Source organism: Sebastes umbrosus, chromosome 1 (assembly GCF_015220745.1).
Source record: "Sebastes umbrosus isolate fSebUmb1 chromosome 1, fSebUmb1.pri, whole genome shotgun sequence".
Classification (NCBI taxonomy): domain Eukaryota; kingdom Metazoa; phylum Chordata; class Actinopteri; order Perciformes; family Sebastidae; genus Sebastes; species Sebastes umbrosus.
In genome coordinates this window covers 29,986,501-30,011,102 of record NC_051269.1, presented here as the reverse complement: position 1 = coordinate 30,011,102, position 24,602 = coordinate 29,986,501, and the positions used below count along the sequence as shown (strand labels likewise).

Below are 24,602 nucleotides of genomic sequence, written 5' to 3'. Positions count from 1 at the left end.
TTGTGAAAAAGGCAAACTTTTTCACAAACTCACTAATTAACAATTTTATGCCAGTACAAAAACTGAAGTTCGGTTTTATTTTTATGGGGGGTTATGTGCCAGACTATTTCTTTGCCGGGACTAGTAACTTCCTGAAGTCTTCACTGGTTGCCTGGCAACTGGTCTGTATTGCGCTTCCCTAATTTTATGTAGTCTGAAAACATACTCTTATGTACACACGCACAACTTATCAAAGGGCCAAATCACCAGCTCTCAGTGTGAATCCTCTGTCATTTTAAATCGGCTGATAATGCACCAGTCAATGTGTATCTATGAAGTGAAACCAAAAGTATACTCTGTTGCATCAGGCACAATGGTGGGGGATTCACATCATGAATCATAAGGTGTCAAAAGGGAGGAGTTAGTGAAGCCAGCTCAAAGGGACGGATAGAGGTAGAGGCTGTTGAAAATAATGCCAAATTCCTTTAGTCTCTAGTTAAGTTATTTATTCACACTGATCTGTTCATTATCTGTCTTTGTCCCTCACAACCCTGCTGTTCCTCTTAAAAGACTCTATCTCCTTCTTTGTTTCCATGCAGATCTTCCAGCCTGTATCAGGAAGTGAGACAGCTGTTTCTGTGTGTCGTACAGATGTCACACTCTCTCACTTCCTCCCCCTCGTCATTTTTTAAGAATGTGTGTTGTGTACTGAGACACCTGTTGGCTAAAGCTACTCACCTGCAAGCTAGCAATCTGTCTTGAGGGCTATGATGCCATCATGACTCACAGAACTGGTAGAGCATTATTTTGACAGGTGATATCTTCAAAACATGGAGCAGTCCTTTTTGAATAGGAAGATTTTGTCTTTCAAAGGTGTGTTCAAACACGTTTTCACCTTGTGATAGAGGCACGATTGACAGCTGGAGTGTTTTCTCACTCCCATGTTTAGTCTCCCCAAACCACCGGCTGGAATTCTAGGAAATGGGAATGTGTGCACCAACTAGTTTGCAACTAACAATTATTTTCATTGTCGATTAATCTGTTGATTATTTTCTTGATTAATCGATTAGTTGTTTGGTTTATAAAATGGTGGGAAATGTCGATCAGTGTTTCCCAAAGCCCAAGATGACGTCCTCAAATGTCTTGTTTTGTCCACAACTCAAAGATATTCAGTTTACTGTCATAGAGGAGTAAAGAAACCAGGAAATATATTTAGTTAATTATTAGAAAATAATTTAAGAAGCTGGAATCAGAGAAATTTTTTTTTTCTTAAAAAATTACTCAAACGGATTAATCGTTTATTAAAATATTTGGTGATTAATTTAATACTTGACAATTTATTAATTGTAGCAGCTCTAGCACCAACTGTGTGTGGAGAGTATGATTATGTGTCAGCTAAGACTGATTGATCTCAGGAGTTATCAGGAACTCAATTACTTTATTTTCCTGCAGTCTCTCAAAGTGGAGTCCTATAACCTTTTATACATCACACATTTTTCAATAAAATTTAAATATTTTCAATTTGTGCGATTGCGTCTTCCCCTACCTTGTGCTGCCCTGTGTAAAGTCAGGCCTATTTTTGTCCACTTGTGTCTTTGCATTGTCTTCATGTTAGTGTTGGCACAATACTGGAATTTCTGACTTTGATACAATACCTTGAAAAATATCGACTTTTGATTAAATTCAGGCCTATTTTTGTCCCCTTGCATTGTCTTTATATGCAATCACGCCCACTCTAATGGTGTGTTTACACAGTAGCACGTTTTTATGCATTACACACACTATTAATACATGATTAACACACACACACACACACACACACAGATATCTGATGGCCCTGTTAGGCCTAGCAGATGTCTTTAATCAGATCATGTCCTATGGATACACAAACATGTTTGCTGCTTCACTGAGCGCACAATGAACAAGTCACACACACACACACACACACACACACACACACACACACACACACAGAGACACCTCTTCTGGTATATTGTTGTTTAACCCTTTTTGTCAGGTTAAGAGGCTTTTCTGATTGAGCCAAGCTTAACCTGTCACCCCTCAATAATCTCTCCCCTCCACAGAATTTCACTGCACCGTCTCTCTCTGTGTGATATATTTTTCTGGTTTCACCATATCAACCCTGGACTCTTCCTCAGCTCACGAGTGGCAGGTGGAGGATGGGTGCTCCTTCAGCTTACCCCACCTCCCACTGTCCTGCCCCGGGGTTCGGGAGCTTTTGTGTTGGCTAGTGGAAGTGCATTGTGTGCCCATCTGCCCCCCCCCTCATCTCCCTCCTTCTCCACAAGCTTCGCTGTTTACCCTCAAAGGGCCAACAGCAGATGGGGGGCTATGTAGTCACACAAGCACCAGCAGAAAGGTGACGGGGGTGTGTTCTGGGGGGTGTGTGTCCTCGTGTGGGTATACAATTGTGAATGTGTGAAGTCTTTTGTTTGTGGAGGGAAGTCTGCTATATTTAGATGTGCCAATGTTAGTTTCCGCACATGATTCTTGTTTCCAGTGCATGCCTATATCTATCTGTTAGTTCCTCTCGACAGTTGGGCATCGAAACTCAAAACTGCCCCAGGCATCATCCAAAGTGACACAAATTTGTACATTGCTTAGTATTATTTATTAGTTATTGATGTAGACAGCATTGCAGTTGGTGTAAAGACCTATAGGTTATTAGCTATCAACAATTTGGAAGCAATAATGTTGTCATTGACTCCTGCGGGAAGGTGCCGAGACTTCCTGTCTGCTGGCTGTGGCTCAGCGCTGCTCTCGTTAAACTACAGACATCCCTGAAATATGGCCACTTTGTATATGGGGACTTGTGCCTAGGTATCTGAAGCCAAGGGTCACAGTGGCGTCATTTGACCACCTGGACGGGCTGCACATCCTGCATGCTGTTATTGGCTGGGCGTTTTTTCACTCTGCTGTGACGCAGAAAGTACGACCCACCCTTGTTTGCTCTGTCCCAAAGGTCGTTGAACTTTGCTGCTGTGTGTTCACTGTTGAGATAAAGCAGAGAGTAATACACCACTACGCCATACCAACTCTTCCCAGTAACAAAGAAACACATTTTTTTATTGGCCAGTCACTCAGCCCTCACAACCTCGCCTCTCACCTGAACAAGTAATCTATTTTGTAATTATAAAAGTAAAAAACTGCATGTTATCTCTCGTCTGTTCACCCTTATCTTTCTTGAGTACTTTCCTTTTTTGGTAATTACCTGTCTTATTGTTTTTCTTAGTTTGTTTACTTCATATCATATGAACAAAGTCACATGCAGAGGGTGGGAACAGTATCATTTTCACTTTTCAGTGTTGCAAACTCAAAACTAAACTAAAAGTTAATTGTCACAAACCGACTTGGATATTATCAAAAGGACCATATGAATTTGATGGATTTTTTTCAATAAAAAGACTACTGTTCATCAGCGGACTTAGTAGCTGTCAGCTCGTATTAACTTAAACATACTGCAGCACATCAAGAAAGTCAGCTCCAATCACAGAGCAACCTTATGTGAATTTTTAAAATAAATGTAGTCCAAGTGAAAGTAAAACCTGGTATACAAGAGTGACACAGAAACAATGACTTGACCGTTTTGGTTAGAATTGACATGTGCCTGACCTCCACGCTGCTGTGAGACAGGCCTCGTGCTGCGGTTTGAGGCTAGAAAATTGAGGCGAGGGTCTTTGAACTAAAAAAACAATGCCAGATTTAAATATGCTCTCTACATTATTAAAGGAAATCAAGAATATTGAGAGATCTGGTTCACTTGTAAAGGAATAATTGTAAGGAAACTTTGGAATTGGGTCAAAACAACAGAAAAAAACCCTCACCATCTAATATTAATGCAGTGGAGATAAAGTTTATGGCAAAAGTATCAAAATTGTCTAAAATGTGTGTTTAGAATTTTACTGTTGATCCTGCTGGCTTCATTGAGGGCATACAATTGTCTGCTGAAATGTCTGAAGCTATAAGACACCTGTTGTGCAGATTTTAACAGGCACAACCTTTTTCAATAATTTATGTTCTAGTTTAATTTAAACCCATTTAGAAACATAACAGCCTTATTGGCTTGTTTTGTATTGAAACGGACGCATGGACACACAAATGAGAACAGAGGCTTTTATAGCATGGTTTGACTTTGTGATCGGTTTGAGTTTAGGTAGTTTTGGTAGATTGAAGTTTGTTATGGTTGAACTGAGTTGAGATTTTTTATTAGATTGAGAAAGGACATAATGGAGCCGGGTGGACGAGTCAGGCCAGAACAGTGCATTTAAATACATAACCAGGTTACAGTTGGCTTTCTGAAGTCACCTGATTTCTTAAATATCAAGTTGTGAAAAACCCACAAGTTTTTTGTTATTCGGTCCTCTCACTATGCCTTCAGCCCTCCGACACACACCAAACAAACAAAATCAGAGAGCAGTGGCTTTTATCACTAATAGTTATATTAAGGAAGTAATGCTTCCAAAAATAAGGAGGTAGAGGAACATGTTATTGATGTTACTGATTTACAACTTTCCAGTAATCAGTTTTACCACAGTGTATGCAAATGCATTGTTTGCCTGTTGTTTTCTAAGTAACCTGGTTTCTTATGTGCATGTAAAGTGACAGTTTTCCAGAGAGCAGACTGGATACTCTGGCTCTCCCAGCACTCTTTGCCCGCTGGAACGAAGCCAACTGTTGTGTTGTGACTGTGGGCAGAGATGGAATGTAATACAGCACAAGATAGACAGACGATGGCTCATTGTCAAAGCTACAAGGCTGAATTCCTTCCATTGACTGACAAGGATATTTTAAGGGTTTTACTTTCAGTATTGTATATTGTATAATGAAATCTATAAACAAACAGTAGCGTTTATTTAACATTAAATTGTTACTACTTCAGTCACAACCTATACTTTGAGCGGCTTTACTGAAAAGTTGTTAAAATCTGCTATGAGTCAATTTCTTCATACCTATATTATTGACTTATTTGTGTTTTGATATCTTCTTTAGCAAAGGAAAATTAAAGTGTGGTGTTTTTTTGTTTATAAATTCAAACAAATTTTCATCACAGTCTGTTTTGAAGGTGTAGCTGTGTAATCAATACTGTCTCCTGGTTGATGAACTTAAAGATGATTATCTTATATTTACTCTTTGAGACAAGTTGGAGCACATAGTTCAGAAGTTCAGGCCTATATTTGAACCAGCAGCGACTCTTTTTACTACTGTAAAGGAGACAACTAGTTTCTTGTGACAATCTCGGTGGAATTTGTTGTTATTTACAACTGGCAAGGTCATAATATATGACCCTGTCCAGAGTAAGTCCTTCTGTTTACTAAACAGGGGTACCCAATGTTAAAAATTCATACTTAGTAACTCACTGACAGCTTTCTCTTAAGGCTGGCCCACACTAAAAGGTTTTTCAAATCTTAACAGATGTTGAAAATGTGGGAGACCCCACACGTTAAACAGCACACACACACACACACACTAACAGATTTGATTCATGAACAACAAGAGTCCCGACTCTCAAAACTGCAAATCTCGCAAAATCTCTCGCGATCAAACGTGATTTTAGTGTATATATACATGGCGGACGACGGGCAGGAAGAATTAGGTATGTTAAGTTTTTGCACTACTTTGTACTGAAAATTGAGGTAGAAAAAAGAACAAATATGGATGAAGTCATGGAGACACATTAAATAAACACTTGTGTGTTGTTGCCACAAATCAACAACAAGATGCTCCGCGTTTGCATTTGATGCTGCTGTTGCCCTTCGTTCTTCAGTCAGCTTGGTTCTCAATTGGCTATCGTTCTCTCCCACGCGACTGCGTCATCAGCCGTAAATATCGAACATGTTTAATATTTGCAATTTGAAATTGGTGCGGCCAGGATGGACTTCCGAGCAGATCGGGATGTAAAAACACTCTTAACATACCTCACACCACAGGAATATCTGGCAAGATAATCTTTAGAACCATTAAAAAAATCAGGGCTTTGCTGACCTTTGTCGGGAGAGGGGAATCGGGCCCAAAATCCACTTGATTCTAGTGTAGCATTAGCATAGCAGCATTACTTGCATTAGCATTATTGTGTGTCCTAGTTTTGCTATACATTTTCAAAAAGGTTGCCTTGGCTGTCATATTTCTAGAAGTGAAGGCTTGTTGTTATGTGATTTGTGAAATAAAAGGCAACCATTTGAAGGCAGCGTTCTAACAAAAAGTGAAGCTCAAAGTGCTTCACTAACAAAACAAAACAAAACAAAACAAAACAAAACAAAACAAAAAAAACTCACAAAGGACAACAAATAATGCTTATGGCAAGAAAAATATTCAAATAAAATGTATATTCAATTATCATACCTCTTACTTAGAATAAAGAAATTAACTTTTGTTTTTGTTGAAATCATATTTAACAGAAACGACAACTGCGTAAATGAATGTCCTCAAATGACCAAGCCTTTCGTTATTTACTTGCTCTACACCATGGTGATGAACATAATAACGTTGTGTTCCAGGGGAAAAAAAACACTATACCCAGACAATATTGCGAGCAGTGTAATACTGAATTTAATTACACCTGGCCATAAGGCCTGAGTCATGCCAGGTACCATAAGGCCAGAGTGTGCTTGAGCAGCATGCTGAACTTTTTAACCCTTTCTCTGCAACTGACCCTCGGGTTTTGTAGTAACATTTTACTGTTGTGGATTAGTAAAGTAGCAGCAATGAATAGATAAAAAATATATATTATGACACAAAATCTTTTGTTGAATGGTGCATTGACCTCTGGACACACAAAGAGGGTGCTACATTCACACAAGACTCGATTGGAAAATCTCTACACCATCTTTTCAACTTTCTGCCAGCTGATGGCAGCACTGCGCTTCTGTCTTTTATGCTTACTATTGATGTGAAGTAGTTGTGGCATTTGCAATTGGTTTCATGTTACCTAGTACAATACAACATTTATGTCACTCCTCATTAATGCCAACATGAAACAGATTATTATTTGGGGTCCAATTCTTTCTCAGTTCAGTACTTTTTATGTGAATAAAATGGGTAATTAAACAGTAGTGATGACTTGTAGTTAGGGATGTCACGATACCAGAAATCTAGTACCACGGTAAAAAATAAATATAAATAAAATAAATCCCATGTAATGTGTACATGTGTTTATCCTCAAATTGCAAGCAGTAGTTTAAATTCACTGACATGGTTTTGACATTTCACTGGGTATAGGCTACCAGAGGTGGGACCGAGTCATTGTTTTGCAAGTCACAAGTACAATTGGCTCAAACAAAGTGGATCTGGGGAGTTAAGTGTAAGATAATCAAATGCAAGTCCCAGTAACATTCCCCGAAAATAAAGAGTCCAGAGTTCAATAATAAAAAAACCCCACTTCTTTTCAGAGATTTAGCAATAAGCAACAAAAGATAGAATTTCAGTTTGTTAAGTTCAGTTCAGTTTTTCCCCCACGAGTGAATCCTCTTCTCGAACAAGTGCGTGCGTGCGTGCGTGCGTGCGTGCGTGCGTGCGTGCGTGCGTGCGTGCGTGCGTGCGTGCGTGCGTCAAACTCAGATAGAGAGCAGAGGACAGAAGCAGCCCCATTTGGCGCTTGGCGGGTGTTAATTTCAGACCCTGCAGGCATCGTACGGTACCCTCGGTACTGTGGAAAACGAGTACCGTCACGTTTTTCTAGAATTTTGGCATCGACTTGGTACTGAAGTATCGGTTCCCGTGACATCCTTACTTGAAGTATACTTTGTAATTTAACTGTTATGTTTATATTTGATGTTAATCAGCCTCACCTTCCTTGTCTCTGTCCTTCTGTCCAGATGCTGCAGGATTGTGCCAAGGCCCGTAGAGAAGTGGAGCTCCACTGGAGGGCGTCACCTTGTGCAAATATTGTGCGCATCATTGATGTGTTTGAGAACCTCTATCAGGGCAGGAAGTGTCTGCTTATTGTCATGGAGTGGTGAGTGCACAGTCTCAGTGACACACATACACTAAAATACCTATCCGTAGTGGTGAATAAGTGAATGCAGCTCCTCATCCTCCTGTCAAAACTCTTTTGAGTGCATTTTCAGCAGATGTGTTTTGGTTGGTCACAGTCGCAGATAATCCTTCTGACAAATAGATTTAATTGTGGAACGTAACATATGCAGACGGCAGCCACCCCAGCAAGATATCAACAGCACACTGCAGGCACACACATGGCTTTAGTGGTCCATCCTTGGTGGGTCTTTTGACAGCATGCTGCTCAATATGCAAAGGTGAGGATTTGATGGAGATGCTTAAAGTGAAATTGCTTTAATAGAGCAGAGGCTTGAGGTTACAGCTTTCCCTTTTCCTCCCAGAAAGTTGAAGTTTATTGTTGGAGCATCTGATCCGTGGTTTTGGTGATTTGCATGTGAAAGGTACTTAGTTGTCTATTTAAAGTGGACAAAATTTTGTTAAATTACATTTTCATTGCTGTATTTTTGAGATGGTATATGATACTGGTAAAAAAAAAAAAAGGATATACCACAACTGTTTTACAAGTGAGATGCCCCGCAGCAATGATGGCTTGTTTACATTCACCTTCAACGTGGATTAGTATATTATTTGATTGTTTCCAACAGGATTTTGTGAGACCGTGGTGTGTGGACCTCAGACTCTCTAGGGGTTTCTAGGGGCATGTTCCATCAGAAGAAATGTTGTACATTTTGAAGTTAAATGCATCAATCTGGTGCACTTTGAGAGTAAAATTAAGGGGCTAGATCTATGAAGACTGTTGTGTTCTTGTAAACAATTCTGTGCTCTAGCAGTGTTGGAATGTAACTAAGTACATTTACTCAAGTACTGTACTTAAGTGCAGTACATTTTTGTAACTTTATACTTCACCACATCTCAGAGGGAAATATTGTATTTTCAACTTCAATACATTTATTTGACAATATTAGTTACTAGGTACTTTGTAGATTCAATACAAATTAAAGCTGCGAGCAGCGATGAACGGCCCCTTGCCCCTCCTCGCGCGCGGGGGCTGCTGGAGGGACGCCGACCGACGCGGCCGGGCACATGACACCGAAACTCTGACGAGCGCCATGACGCCTTCAACTAGACTCTACGACAAACGGTTCACGAGTTATGAAAGGGGGCGTGGCTAATGTGTAGGGTGTGGGGATAACAATACCAACTTAACAGGCACTCTCTGTCGAGTGATATGACATCACCCACAAGAGTCTACGACAAACAGTGCATGAGTTCTGAAAGGGGGCGGGGCTTATGTGTTGGGGGCGGGGATAACCCTACCCAACTTAACAGGCACTCTCTGCTGAGTGATATGACACCTCCCATAAGAGTCTACGACAAACAGTTCATGAGTTATAAAAAGGGGGCGTGGCTAATGTATAGGGGGCGGGGATAACCTTCACCAATGAAACAGGACCTTTCTGCTGAGTGATATGACACCTCTCACAAGACTCTACGACAAACGGTTCATGAGTTACTAAAGGGGGCGGGGCTAACGTATTTGGGTGGGGCGAAGAGTATATTTTTTCATGTACATGTCCTCATGACTGGACCACCATCATACCTGAGAAATTTGTGGCAGAACGGACTATGTACAGTTCAGTTACATCAACTTCCTGTTTCATGGCTCAAAATGGCCGCCACGCCACGGTCAGGTCGTTAAGTGAAAACTCACCATTTTGGTAACTTTTCATCCTCAAGGTCTTAAGATGGTCCTGACCAAATTTCAACTCGATCTGATCAAATCTGTAGGAGGAGTTTGTTAAAGTACACGGCCTATAAAGCCCCAAAAATGGGCGAAAAATGGGAAAAATCGCACATTAAATTCAATATGGCTGACTTCCTGTTGAGTTTTGGGCATACCTTCAAGAGGCAATTTTGTGCGTCTCCACATGTTAGATCTGTCTGCCAAATTTCATACATGTAGGTGAAACCGGAGCGCGGGGGTCACTTTTCCTAATTTTCTAGGGGGCGCTAGCGAGTCATTTTGCAACGGCTAAGCTCGAGACCCTTAAAATATCAAATTTTTCACCGTGTCTGATAAGTCTGCAAAGTTAAGCAACTTTTTGAGATGGCTAAGGTCGTCAAAAAGGCGATTCATTTGAGAGAAGAAAAAGATGAGGAATAATAATAAGAAACATTACAGTTTCAATAGGGCCTTTGCTGGCCCGACATTGTCGGTGCTCGGACCCTAAATATATATCAACTGATAAGCTGATGTATCATTAAGTAGTATGTTATTAAGTATATAAAGTGGTTAAAATGAGCTCCTGCTGCAACATTAAAGTGCTAAAATCATTAATGCATCAGTAATTATAATCCAATGATATATACATACATTATTCTGAAATAGGCCATTCTGCATAATGAGTACTTTCACTTTTGGTACTTGAAGTATATTTTGATGCTGACACTTTTGTACTTGAATGCAAGTCTTTTATTTGTAACAAAGTATTTTAGCTTACAGTAGCTCACCTGGCCGAGCGGGCGCCCCATGTACCAAGGCTTTTTCCCCCCACCCCTAGTTATTAATGGGAAACACTGATGGTTTAAATGGACCAAAAAGTGCAATAATTTGCCATAACTACAGGCATTATTTTGAATAAAATATTTCCTTCTGTACAGAATTAGCTTGCTTTGCAAAACTATACATTCAATCAAATATGCTGAGTATTGGTTGAATTTCTTTGTGTAATTACAGTCTGCAGTTTCGAGAATTGGGAGGGCAGGTATGAGAAAACCTTGATTACCCCGAGCAAAAGTGAAGTGATAAGCATTTTGCCTTCTCAATTGTTCTAAACACATTTCATCCAGGTTAATTATTGTAAATCGGTATTGTACGACCTCAGTAGAAAATGACCCATTTCTTCTAAATGAGCGTTGTATCCTTTCCTCGCTTTTGTATTTCCATCTTGCAGCACTTTAAAACCACCAAACCCCCACGACTTGTCACACGTGCAATCGTTATGTTTTGTGGTGAAGTGTAGTGGTCTGCCTCTACAGTCACATGCAGCTGATGACTAATTTCCTTGAGAAAATGTTAAGCATGAATTGCCAATAAAGAAAAGTAGTTTTTCTGATGAAACTAAATAATTTCCTCGAATCTCACACACAGGAGGCTTGTGAGATCTAGATACTCAGTCTGCTTGCCTTCTGACTACTGAAATTGGGTCAGTCTGATGACCTATATTCTGCTGTTGAAGTATTCTCCCATGTTGTGTAAAGGGTCACTATGTCACTATGTCAAGTCACCTTGATAATTTAGGACATTCAGTGATGGTCCTTCATTATGATCAATATGGGCATTTAATTTAATTTAATTGTCAATCCCATATACACCATCCTCGGAGAATACTCAATAGCACACCACATTTGTAGCAGACTCCGTAACACATTGAAGAATCCACAAGCTGCCAGGTGTGCGCTACGAGCTATAAGCTGCAGTTAATATTGCACCTTTTAATATCAATAGAGCAAACAAACTTTTATTCAGTATGTAAAAGATCCATTTTATTATATCATAGAGTATCTCCAAACTGTAAAAACAAATAATTTTTTTCGATGCTGTTTTGGAAAAAAAAACAGCTGACGTGTATCAGGGTTTCTTTGTAAATGGTTATGATATCTCCAGCGAGTACATCTTATCATCCCTGCTGGCTTGGTGTCTCCATACAGTACACAAGATGTGAAAGAATGTAGACTGAAACTGTGTAAGGGTGTAACAAGGTTTCTTCTCTGATTGTGTAAGATGTGCACTCTTACACAGTAAGTATCTATTCTGCTGAGAATTCACACTTCACCTTCACCAACATTTTCAGAAACACAGGGTGGGGTCAAGAGACCTCAAGTTCATCTCTAACTTTGACCACATCAGAGAAATGACAGATCAGTGTGAAAAAACATTTTCTCACATTGCAATTATTTTGATATCAAAACGCACTGGATGGAGCTACCGTCCGTTTGTCAGTATGCAAAATGTGAATGTGAATGATTGATTCAGAGAAGTTAAAAGTGTGCTGTGGTTAAGCAGGGCTGTCCCACGGCTCTAAGTCTGCATGTCCTGCTCTCCCGTTAACACATGCACGCCTGTTGAATCCGTCGGTGCGGTCATGCACGTATTCACACACATATACATAAAATTGGCATTGATGATTGGACCTGAAACTCACACAGTCATACTGAGCAAAAAGATTAAATGAAACTTATCATCAAGCGCATTGAGTAAGATTTTCTCATACTCATTCTCATGCATATTGAATTCAGGTTAACAACCATTTAGCTTTGTATTTGACAGCACCAGTAACATTTTCTGTAATTCTGTCTTGAATGTGTCTGTGCTACCTTACTAAATACTTATGTTGTTTACAAATGTTCTTGATCTTTTAGTGGATTAGGGAATACTGAGTTATAATCCTAGTATTATAGTAATGATGCTGTAGTAGGATTTTTTAAACAGCCTTATAACAATGCAACCTGCTCAGCACTGTAGAGACGATTGCTGTGCTCCCAGTTATTAACATTTCCTCCCAGCAAAGGTCAGAACCTGATGATGTCTAAATTGCGTCCCATAGCCTACCTTTACATCTATATAATCTCAGTCGTTGTCAATCAGTGTGCATTACATCATTTGTTTTTATATTGTAGCAGGGCAAGCATGCTTGCTGAAAAAATGACGTGAACAGTGTTTCCTCTCAGGTGGTTGCAGGCTATGGGGGATGGGAATTGCGGAGCATTCTTGGGCACTGCGGCTAATTTTGGAGGGTAGCGTACGGAGCTACGGGAGACTGTCATTTTCTGTCACCGGTCTATTCATCTGTCATCTGTCAATCATCAGAAATGTACAAAGTATACGTGAAAGATAAATATCCATATAAAGAGAAGCTGAGGCAACACTGATGTGTTTTGGCGTTAGTGAACACTAGGGCTCTATGAAATCCGTTTTATTTTTTTTCCAGATTCCGTTTCATTTTTTCCGAAATACGTCATGTAGTGTGAACTATGCTAGAGAGGGCATCTTCGACATGAATGCGTGCATGTGCAAGTGTGTGTGTGTGTGTGAGCAGCAGTTGAGCTTGCTCTTGGTGAAACACCGACACAGAGCAGAGAAGCGAGGCGAGGCATGGTGCCCGTAACTGAAACCAAAATATAGCGGCATCGTTTTTTCTGTTCAGTCGGCTTAGGTGCTGTGAAAAAACGCTTATAATGGAAACCCCTGATTTTCATATATTGCATCAACATTTTAGCAAGTTACACACTGTTCTGCGTTTTGCAGCTTATTTAATTTTTATCTTCAGATTACGCGATTCCGTCCGTGTTTTCCACATCGCGGAAATCATAGGGCCCTAGTGAACACCTGTAAGTAGTTCAGAAAATGTAAATGTTTGGAGGCCCATGTCCAATTTACAAACGGATGTACAGGACCTTCAGATCTACAAGCCAAATACCAACTACAGAGTCATCTGCACAAAGTTAAGCAAGCTAACGTTATGCTAACTGAATACTAACAAAACAACGGCTAATACTGCATATTTAATCTATCGCTATCTTGCAAAATGAAACCCATAACGTTAGCCTACCCTTGTGTCTGACTGTATACTATATCGTATAAACTACAAATCTGTGAGCCACCTTCCCCGGTTCCGTGCCTTTACAAGCCGACCTAGAGCTGGTCATGGTGCACTGCCGCAGAGGAAATGCACCTGGTGAGGGCCAGCTAGCGCTGGGGAGAGATCCTCCCACACCGAGCGGCCGTCCCTAACCTGCAGAGTTGGGGGGAAGAAAAGGAACGAATCGTCAAATCTTTGTATTGAATAGCCAAATCCGACTAAAATAAAAAAAAATATGATTTGGGTACAGCCCTAATTTTCATACAATTTCAACAATATTTATTGTCTATTTTCAAAGTAGGATACTTTTAAAATACACACACATTGAACTGATATGATACTTGTATGGAATACAAATGCTGGTAGCTAACTAAATAAATATGAGTCCTAGCTAGGGGTGGAACGGTTTGTGTATTTGACCTGAATCGTTCGGTTCAGGACGTTCGTTCCGGTCCGCGACATCTTTTCGGTTCGCCGTTACCCAAACAGCTGTTTGTGTCTACTACTCGCACGCGCGGAACAGAAACTCAGGAGCGTTTGACCCGGAAAGTTTTGGCAGCGCACCAGGGATGATAGCAACGCTGTAGCGTCCAGTAGCTCATGATAGTCAAGCTAAACTGAGAACGATTTGTGTCAAACTGTACGCCGACACTGTTCAACTGAAGTCGGGTTTATATGTGGACACTTGAAACATTAAATTACGACGGCATCACCCGAAAATGTCGATTAGCGTAGCGAAACAAAAGCAGACTGGACGGAGAGTCCGTTCCCCCACAGCATTCAGGCAGCCTCCCACTGCAGATTCACACCGTGCCAAAGTAATATCTAATGCTATAAGAGTGTTTATCGCTGCATATACGACCACACTCGATCATAAACAATACAGAATTAAAGCATATGGTCAAAGAGTGTGAATGTTAGTCTGTTGTGCCTGCCCTGTATAAACTAGCATAAGCAGCAGTTGAGGATTTACCAACAGCCTTAAGATGGAACATTACATTTACATTACAGACATTTGTAATTTTATTTTTGTAATTTATTTTGTCTTATTGACAATATGTCAGTATTTGAGTGACTTAAGTTTTATAGTAAGAATTATGGCCAATGTGCCACTGTTGAATGAGTGGGACATAAAAAGCTATGTTTTTTAGCATAGTTCTGGTTGAGCTTATGCTTCAATGTATGGCCTTAGTTTATAATTTCATCATATTTATATGAAAATAACAAAGCTGCATTTTTTTGTTTGTACTAATTACTGTAGAAGACCTATTCTTTCTATTAAGATTTGTCAATGAAGAAGTGTTTGTTCCTTATGCAGCCATACTTTTGTTAAGGCAAACATTTGTTTACTTATTTTTGCCAAATAAATGAAAAGCATGTTGAAATCAGAGATTGACCTCCTTGCTGTAACATAAATGTACCGAACCGAACCGAAAACCGCGACCCCAAAACCGTGATATGAACCGAACCGTGAATTTTGTGAACCGTTCCACCCCTAGCACAATAAACTTAAGGCCTACATTTCAAGTAAAATAAATAAAAAGTGCCTCTTTTAAAACAGTGTAAACAGACCTTTGGGCAGCCCCTTTTCACTTTATTTTTAGAATTTTTTTTACTTCTTTCCCTAGTGAGATAAATGGGCCTGTGACTAGCAGCGGCCAGTAGTTTGAATCTTTACTTGAACGGAGTTGGTGGCATCTGCTTGGTGTTAATAATGTTCATAGCAGAGAAAACTGACTCACAGCTGTAAGTTCATGGTCAAGGTGTGTTGTGCTACTTTGGTTAGACCAGGATATACGTCTGTAGTCAGAAAGTAGCAGGTCAGATGCTTCATGCTGTTATCTCTCCCACATATTTGTCTTTACGCTGTTCTCTCTAGCGAAATGTCTTTGCACGACAAACAATCGATTTGATTGCCTCAATTGAGTGAAGCATCTGTAGTAACTGGATTAGCTGCGACCGTCAGGGGAAAAAAAACAATGCTCTGTGAAGATTATTATTTCTGCTCATGAATTTCTGAGAAATTGATCACAGGTCCGGATAGAACCGCCACTTGGTCCGCCATCTAGTCAAAATCAGATAACGGGAGATAAGAGCTCTGCACACGCTTTATTTCTTTTCCCTTAGTAAATGCTTACATTGAACACCTAAATTTGGAGAGCCTTTCTGTGTCTTCATTTCCAGCTCAGTAAAGTAAAATTTGTGTAATTGAGCTGAGCAACATGGCTACAAGCCATAACGTCAATAATTCAAGTCCTTTGACGATATAGATATTTACGGAAATTACTTTTCAAAGGATTTTTCTTATCAAAATAATAATTTAGACTAACCAGTCCTAAATAAATGTCATCAGTCTTAAACAGTCCATTACACCAGACTGGTACAAAGGTACTTTTATCAAACATTTACTGTTTTAGATAATGTTTTTGAGAAAATGAAATTAAAATACCAAAACTTCAACCACACACAAAGTTAACATATTGTGACAAATCCTGAAAGTAGCATCTCGCTACTAAAATCACTATAATTTCCTGTTTGTTTCCGGCAAGTTACAATTTTTCATCATTTATCATCATTTGTAATCAATTATTTTTTAGTTCAAACATGTTTTCGGATGCAAAATTGCCAAATAAAGACGTGATGTGTCTCTGCGTCCGATGAAATGGTGAACTCGTGTGCAACAGTCTAGTAAGTTACCGGTTGATTGTAATGCCGTACTGGTCATACATAGACTGATGGTGTGTACTGGATTATTAAAAAAAAGTTAAAATAGGTGTGATTTTGATAGTAATGGTGCCTTTGTAGCTCCTGCTGTGTAAGGTTTTAAATAGGGAGCAGATTGCTGAACTGGTCTTTAGCAAAGTTATGTGCAAAAGGTGTGAACCAGTCATTCAGATGGTTTCACACAGTGTTGGTCAACCAACAGACCACAGACCACCTCTTCTAGCAAACCAGTCAGAGGAAGAGTGGGAAAAAAAATTGCATCAGGGTACGCTATGTTTTATACATCCAGAGCGCAATTGGGATAAATCTTACATTATGCCATGCCGTTATTTTGGCTTAGTACGGTATTTTGCAATCAAATTTGATTATACAGTGGTGTAGCAATATGTTTTATTACCCAGAGCCTTCTTCTGCTAATTTTAGTTCACTATTCAGGGCTCAACAATAAGGATTGCCCGCTTGCAGGTAAAATGCCACGTAGTAAATCTAGCAACTCACAAAAAAAGAATTAAACAAATTGTTTTTTCAGGAGCTGATGATGGAAATAGCTAGGGAGTGAGCCATCTCGCTTCCTTCTCATCTCTGTTGAGAGTTTCACATGCACAGTAACGATCGGGCACTTGCGAGCAAATGACGGCAAAGACAAAGTTTGAAGTGAAGCGCAAGCGAACATTTCAATTATCCTGGAAACAGGAGTTTAGTTGGGTGGCGTTGGAGGATGTGAGCGGAACTCAAGATTAATTTACTTAAATAAAGATTAAACTTGACAATTTACTTTAATCTTTGTGGTTATTAGATAACCGGTAATAAATAAAACAATTTGTATAGAGACAAGAAAAAAATTGACGTAAGGCAAGTCGATTTCTGATCCACTTGGCCGACCAAGCAAGTTTAAAAAAAAAAAAAACGTTGACGTTGAACCCGGCTACTCAGAAATAATGCTGCTGAGGACAGTTTCCTATCTGTGTGTCCTTTCCTGTCCATGCAACACACCACCACGAGTGTGTCTGACACTTGATAACCTTTTATGTAGTCCAGGCATGATTCAGTGACCTGTCAATGAAAAGGTGTGCTTGTTGGCTCTCGTTGATCCATGATTGAACTTTGAGGCCTATTAAACTTTTGGGTTACATGTGCACCAAAGTTTCAAAATCAAAAAGAGGTAAGAGCCAAGGTTGAGGTTAGTAATGAGTACAGAAGTGTATCTGCTTATTATAGCCAGATCCTTTTCTTTTTTTTGCAGCATGGATGGTGGTGAGCTTTTTAGTCGAATCCAGGACCGAGGAGACCAGGCCTTCACAGAGAGAGGTAATAACAATCTATTGTTGACTTAAAACAATCACAGCATTTCTTTACGGCTGTCAATCGCTTAAAATATTTAATCGCATGATTGTCCAGGATTAATCGTAATTAATCACAAATTTTTTATCTGTTCAAAATGTACCTTAAAGTTAGATTTGTCAAGTATTTAATACTCTTATCAACATGGGAGTGGGCAAATATACTTGCTTTATGCAAATGTATGTATATATTTATTGTTGGAAATCAATTAACAACACAAAACAATGACAAATATTGTCCAGAAACCCTCACAGGTACTGCATTTAGCATAACAATTATGCTCAAATCATAACATGACAAACAGCAGCCCAACAGGCAACAACAGCTGTCAGTGTGTCAGTGTGCTGACTTGACTATGACTTGCCCCAAACTGCATGTGATTATCACAAATTGGGCATGTCTGTAAAGGGGAGACTCGTGGGTACCCATAGAACCCATTTACATTCACATATCTTGAGGTCAGACGTCAAAGGGCGCCTTTGAAGATGGCCATGAGAGTTTTTCCTCGCCAAAATTTAGCTCAAGTTTAGAGCGTTATTTACCTTCCTTTGCAATAAGCTCGTATGACATAGTTGGTACCAATAGATTTCTTAGGTTTTTTTAGTTTCATATGAGGCCAGTATCTTCACTTCAGCTTAAAAACTGAACCCGCTATAACCTCCGAAAGATTCGTTAAAGAAATTAGCGGCGTTAAAACAAATTTTCATTAACACGTTATTATCGCTTTGACAGCCCTACATTTCTTACAATACTTCTGTATTTTATTACATGATTACATAGCACACTGGTTCACATATGCTACTGTATCTATACAAGTGGCACATACTGACATCTGCTAAATATAAAGTTCATTTTTATGATCCACAACATCATGCAACTTTTATTGGTGTCTTTTACATTTGCTGCTGCGTTGAGATATACAGTATATGGTCAGTACGTTAGCTAGTTAAAGCAAAACTTCTGTCAATCTCTGTTAAAAATAGCTGTTTGTTTCTCTACTTTAGAGGCATCTGACATCATGAAGAGCATAGGAGAGGCCATTCAGTTCCTGCATGCAATCAACATTGCACACAGAGACGTCAAGGTTTGTAACATAACTTTATATTATCACATCGCTTAATAAGGAATTTCCTTGCTGTTTACTGAGAAATGGGAGCAATCTGAGAATGGGGTTAAAGGGTGACTTCCAGTAACTAACGTCATAACACCTGTTTTTCTTCTGGTTGGTTTCCCCGAATCCTCCCTGCAGCCGGAGAATTTACTGTATTCCACGAAGAGGCCCAATGCCCTGCTCAAACTCACAGATTTTGGCTTTGCAAAGGAGACCACTTCACACAACTCTTTAGCTACTCCCTGCTACACACCCTACTATGTTGGTAAGAATCTCTTTCTGTGTACTCTCATATCCGTTCCACTCGTTTCTCATTAATAAACAGTTGAAAATGATATATATAACACATTTCTCTGCCCTTCTCTTCCCTTGCTTTCCCCTTTATTCCTTCCTTTCTTTCTGTCTGTAGCTCCCGAGGTTCTGGGCCCAGAGAAATATGACAAGTCATGTGACATGTGGTCGTTGGGTGTCATTATGTATATCCTGTAAGTCAGTTTAGTTTTTAATATCTCTGAACCCTTCATCACATAAGATTATGTACTTGGTGCTATAACTAACATTTACCTTCTAATCCATCACCAGGTTGTGTGGATACCCTCCCTTTTATTCTAACCATGGTCTAGCCATCTCTCCTGGGATGAAGAGGAGGATCAGAATGGGCCAATATGAGTTTCCCAACCCTGAATGGTCTGACGTATCAGAGGAAGGTCAGACAACATACATACCTACGCTTTGTTTTTATATATAGGCGCTGGACGTATTGGGTTTAAATGTGTTGAACCGTTGAGGCTCGGCCTTTTTCCTAAAACTGATCGAAAACCAAATTATGTGAAGGATTATTTTGTTTATAAAGAAATGTGTCTCTCCTTAAAAGTAATATGTGAAGAGTCAGTTATTGGGTTGACAGAGGAGCACCTGCTATATTGGTCTTAACTGTCTGAACAAGAAATTGAAACTGATGCAGGTGTTTCACCTCCTATCTGCAACCAACAGTCACATCCACTGCAATTGAAAGTGATGTCTTATTTCCTGAGTAATGCTAAGCTTTTAGAAAGAAAAGAGAAGAAAATGTGATGATTTGCCAAATACCGACTCCATATCTTCCTGTATGAGCAACTTTTTTTGTATTGCATCATAACTGGATAGTATGCTCATTCACTTGTAGTGTGTGACAGTTATATTTGTCTGCTTGTATTGTTTGTGTTTATTATTTTAACATTGTTTATTGATATATATATAGATAGATGTAGGATATGCCAGTCAATCCACATATAACAAAAGTATATAACAATAGTCTCATTTGGCACCATGATGCCAGTGGAAGGGCCTCACTGTTTGGTAAGGGGTGCTCCGATCAGGATTTTTTGTGGCAATCACCGATCGCTGGAAGCAGTATCGGCAGATACCGATCACGGGGTCTATTTGAAGCCTTCTATTTATCATGTAGGATTATTTATTTATTTAACTATTCTTAACATTGTATATTCATTATTAAAATTAAGAGATGAGAAAGTATCATAGATTGTTTATTTATTGGCGGGCAACATATTCTCTCTCTTAGAGACACATACTATCTAATAAAACGACCCCTCATTACACCCGCTTTGACCCAAACAAAGCCGGCATAGTGCTGCCCCGGTTGTGATTTTAGATAGCATACCGGCGTGATGTGTAACACAACAGGGTCGGTGTCTTGTGCGTGTGTGTGTGTGTAGTACAGCCATGCCGGCTGTCCCTTTTACACAGACGTCGATACGGCTTAGAGAAATTGTCACGTCTTTTGCGTCATCTGATTTGCCTTTTTTAGAGACCACTGATCAAACTATTTAAAACGAATATCGGCCGATAACAATCGGTGGCCAATCGATCGGAGCACCGTTACTGTTTTGTTAATTTTCAGTGTTACACATACTTGGCCCTTTTGCATATGACTTTTCCTTTTTATTGACGTAAAAAATAATTGTGTTTGCAGCTAAACAACTGATTAGGACCCTCCTTAAGACTGAGCCGACACAAAGGATGACCATCACAGAGTTCATGAATCATCAATGGATCAATGTAAGCACATGTTCTATCATGCATTTTTTCTAGCTGACTTTCTTACCATCTTTTCAACTCCATTGTTCTGGCTGACATCCCTCCAGTGAAGTAAGATTTGGATGTGTTTCTGTGTGTCTTCATAAAGCAATCAATGGAGGTGCCCCAGACTCCACTTCACACCAGCCGGGTGCTAAAGGAGGAGAAGGACGCATGGGAGGATGTCAAGGTTAGATATCTGTTTCTCTTTGTATCAGTTTGGCTCTCTCTCAAAAAAAAGGAAAGGACAGCTCTGCCTGTATGGTAGTTACATTTAAGAGATATTAAATAGTTTTTACCTACCACTCATCCTGCTCTCAATTTTTAATGTTTTCATTGATGAAAGAATCCATCTAGTTCAATCTGAAAAATACCTATGATTAGCTTAATCTCAATGTATTAATCATTTTATTTACTGTTTGTTTGTGGTATTTAATCTTAAAAAGATAAAGCTGGTCAATGGCGCCAGCAGGTTTCTATTGATAGTACCCACAAGAACCGCCTCCACGCTTCTGCTTTTAACATCTAGGTTCCGATGCACACACATACACAGTCTACTCAGCGAGCAAGAGAGAGATTGATGTTTTTTTGCACTAACGTTACCGATACTACTCCAACATAAAACTCTGATTAGCCTACTGCACGCATTTCAATGACCAGCCAACAGGCCTGAAAAACAACAGCAGCCAGCAAAATTATAGGCTACAATATAGCCAGAAGAGCCTTATATTACTTTATGCTCTGCGGCTATGGACGTTTTGGAGGCCTCCCCCTTGGAGGCAACATTCTTCAGCACCTAGCGTCAATGGACAGCGACAAACAGTTAACGGATTGCCTTCCTTATCGGTAAACAGAATATGAAACTCATCAATATGAGACAATTCTGTAGTCGGTACCCAATACATTCACAACTCTCTAACTGCTTCAATGCATATTTGTTGGCGTTTAACCTTTCAAAAACAACATTTTCACTGCCAGCCCATTCATTAAGACGCCGTTGTGCGTAGGATTGTTTCTGACTTGTGTGATCCAAACACTTCCAATAACTCTAGAACATCCAAAAGTATACCAGTCACTGGCCTTCAAATGTATTTGCATCTAACGGCTTAAAGAAATGCACCTCAAGCACATTATTAAATTAAAAAAAGAATCCAAAGACAGGATCTGCTGTTGTCACAATTTTATTTTCAAGGTAGAATGTAAAAAACAACATCATAAAAATTAAACGTATGCACAGTGCATACATTTTTATGGCTGCCGCCGTCATTAAAGCCGGTGGTGTTTTATCTCTTTTGGCATCGACAATTTCCCTGAAGAAGTATCGGAGAATATTGCTTATGCCATAGAAAGTAGTGTCACACTGGACAGACGTCCTCTGCTTCGCCAGCTGGAAAGCAGTGGTGTCTATTCAAAAAACGCAGACTCTGGTTGGGCAAAGCAAGTAGCCTGATGAGCTTCTCTGTCGTTTTTCAGGAGGAAATGACCAGTGCCTTGGCAACAATGAGGGTCGACTACGAGCAAATCAAGATCAAGACCATTGAGGACTCGACCAATCCACTGCTAACGAAACGGAGGAAGAAAGCCAGTAACCCCATGGCGGACCCATAGTCTGCTGCCCACTGAAAGATGCACGCATGCATGCACATACAGACACAGGTTGTAAAAAGGAAGCAATAATTTGTCGACACGTGAGTCGCGTTGCATGGATTTTCTCAGTGTTTTATTTTTCATGGCAAATTCTAATGTTTTGTAGGAGTGTTTGTTTTTATTACTCTACCATTTTAACAAACCCACCGCTCTGCTCCGGCAGAGAGGATGTTGATCTGTGTTTTTACACCAGTGAAGAGATTATGAATTCTAGAAAAGGAGAGGAGACGGGAATCGGTGAGATCTCTCTCCTCTCCTTTCCCAAATATCAGGTTGTGTACTCAGAGGGGCTTGAATGTTGGAATCGGACATGAAGCCTTAGCATTAGCAGTAGTTCTCTTTCACCCCGCAGCCCTGTTCTAGCTCTAGCCCCAAACCTGTGAATGTTAAATCAAAAGGCTAAATCCCAAAAATAAAAGCAAGGGAACATTTCTTTTACGTACATGCAAAGTAAGCAGATGTATTTTGAACTGACAAGTGGAATGTAAGGACTCTGTCCCGGACTGTTGGAATTAGCTGGAAATAGTCGCCCAGTTCTGGGACTTGAAGTGGGAGTGTCTGTCAGGTTCAGTTTGTCTTCGTGAATGTCGAACAGAGGCCTATGCACTCACAAAGGCCATGTGCCATTCTGACAGAGCACCTCACTCGTGGCCCCTCTCTCCTACCTTAAATCTACGCTTGTTTTTTCAGGTACATAGTTTATAGGGCAGAGAAGGACGCCACGTTTAAGAACAGAAACTGGCTCAACCTTTCTCCCGCATGTAGCTCGTAGGAGAGTAGGAGCCAACCGATACTGTATTTTTTCATGGATTTTATGAACATATTAGCATAGGCCTTACTGAGTGTTGCTAAAGCAGCAAATGACTTTTAACCCCGACCTACCATTTGGTTCAGGCTTTTACCAATGTTATGCTTCCCAGTTTATAACATTGCCAGATTATATTTCAGGTTAATGCTATGCAGATGTGTTTGTCAGCTTGAAGTACTGCGAGGACCTTTTCCTTAGCGTTGATTTCTGTTTGTGTTGGTGAGATGTCGAGCAACAATAGGGAGCGTTTGTGTGTGTTTATGTTAGCAGTAGCATACCCTTGAGGGAATACGTGGTTCAGACGGACTCTCTCGGAAAAGATCACTTAGAGTTACTGTCGGTTGCACCAGCTGAACTGTCAGGAGCCTCAGTGGGACTAATCTGGTGCAATGCCAGTGTTCACCATCACTTCTCCTCCACACTTCCTGGAGGATTGATCGGAAGTAAAAAGTACTTAAGAGCTGCTCCTCGTCCCAGAGCAGAATCTCTGACAATACCACCAGCAAGCTGTCGTCACATTCAGACCGGGTGTGATGGCCGGTTTCTCTTCAATGTTCTTGTTAACGCAACAGGACGCTTCCAGCTCACTTGGGATCATGGGAAACGATTGTGTTAATTTTGCCAGTTTGGTTCACTTCACTTTGTAAAATCACATCCACATTACCTGTCACATCGCACCTACAAATCTCTCACTGTAAAAATGTTCTTTGAATGTTTGTGACAATGTTCCTCCTGTTTTTTTTTTTGTTTTTTTTGTTTTTTTTTTCATCCCTCACAACACCTTTTTTTTGTAGTGGAAGCACAGAAATGTCGTTGTTTTCCTGTCATTCAGCTCCACCTGCCGTACTTTTGTCTGCTTCAGCTTTGGATTAAAAAAACACATAAAATACAAACCTGCTCTCTTATCTCCATTTCTGCATATTAAATAACTTTGACATTGTAAAATGGATGGATAAGATTGACGACAACTCTAAGGTCTTTTTATATAAAATAGTCTAAAAAAAATTCAGAAACTCCTATTGTAGAAATTATTACAATTTACAATATTTCAAGCATTTAGTAGAGTTGTCTCCTTGATTACATTTTTTTCTCCAAAGCAGTCATGTTATTTGAATAGTTAAAACCAAGGTAATACAACATTTTTACTAGTTTTTACACAAACAAAAAGTTTATTAACTGTTTCTTATTGACAATGTGTGAACAGGTTGTAACCTAACAAAAAATAAATAAACCTTCCGCAAATTTCTGGGTTTCCTCTATCAGCCTGTAAACTGCTTTTAATGTGAAGGATCCGGGCTAG

General features: G+C 39.8%; 1 protein-coding gene across 1 annotated transcript in view; it reads left to right on the top strand.

The window, feature by feature from the left end:
• The window catches only part of mapkapk2a (MAPK activated protein kinase 2a), a 36,323-nt gene extending 12,128 nt beyond the window's left edge, over positions 1–24,195 (top strand). Inside the window, exons 2-10 of the mRNA XM_037773971.1 lie at positions 7,812–7,951; positions 17,563–17,627; positions 18,665–18,744; positions 18,910–19,036; positions 19,181–19,256; positions 19,354–19,478; positions 20,744–20,829; positions 20,957–21,037; positions 22,321–24,195. Coding sequence (XP_037629899.1) covers positions 7,812–7,951; positions 17,563–17,627; positions 18,665–18,744; positions 18,910–19,036; positions 19,181–19,256; positions 19,354–19,478; positions 20,744–20,829; positions 20,957–21,037; positions 22,321–22,455 — 915 coding nt within the window. The 3' untranslated portion in view covers positions 22,456–24,195. The remainder of the gene's footprint in view (positions 1–7,811; positions 7,952–17,562; positions 17,628–18,664; positions 18,745–18,909; positions 19,037–19,180; positions 19,257–19,353; positions 19,479–20,743; positions 20,830–20,956; positions 21,038–22,320) is intronic.
• Positions 24,196–24,602: the final 407 nt, after the last annotated feature.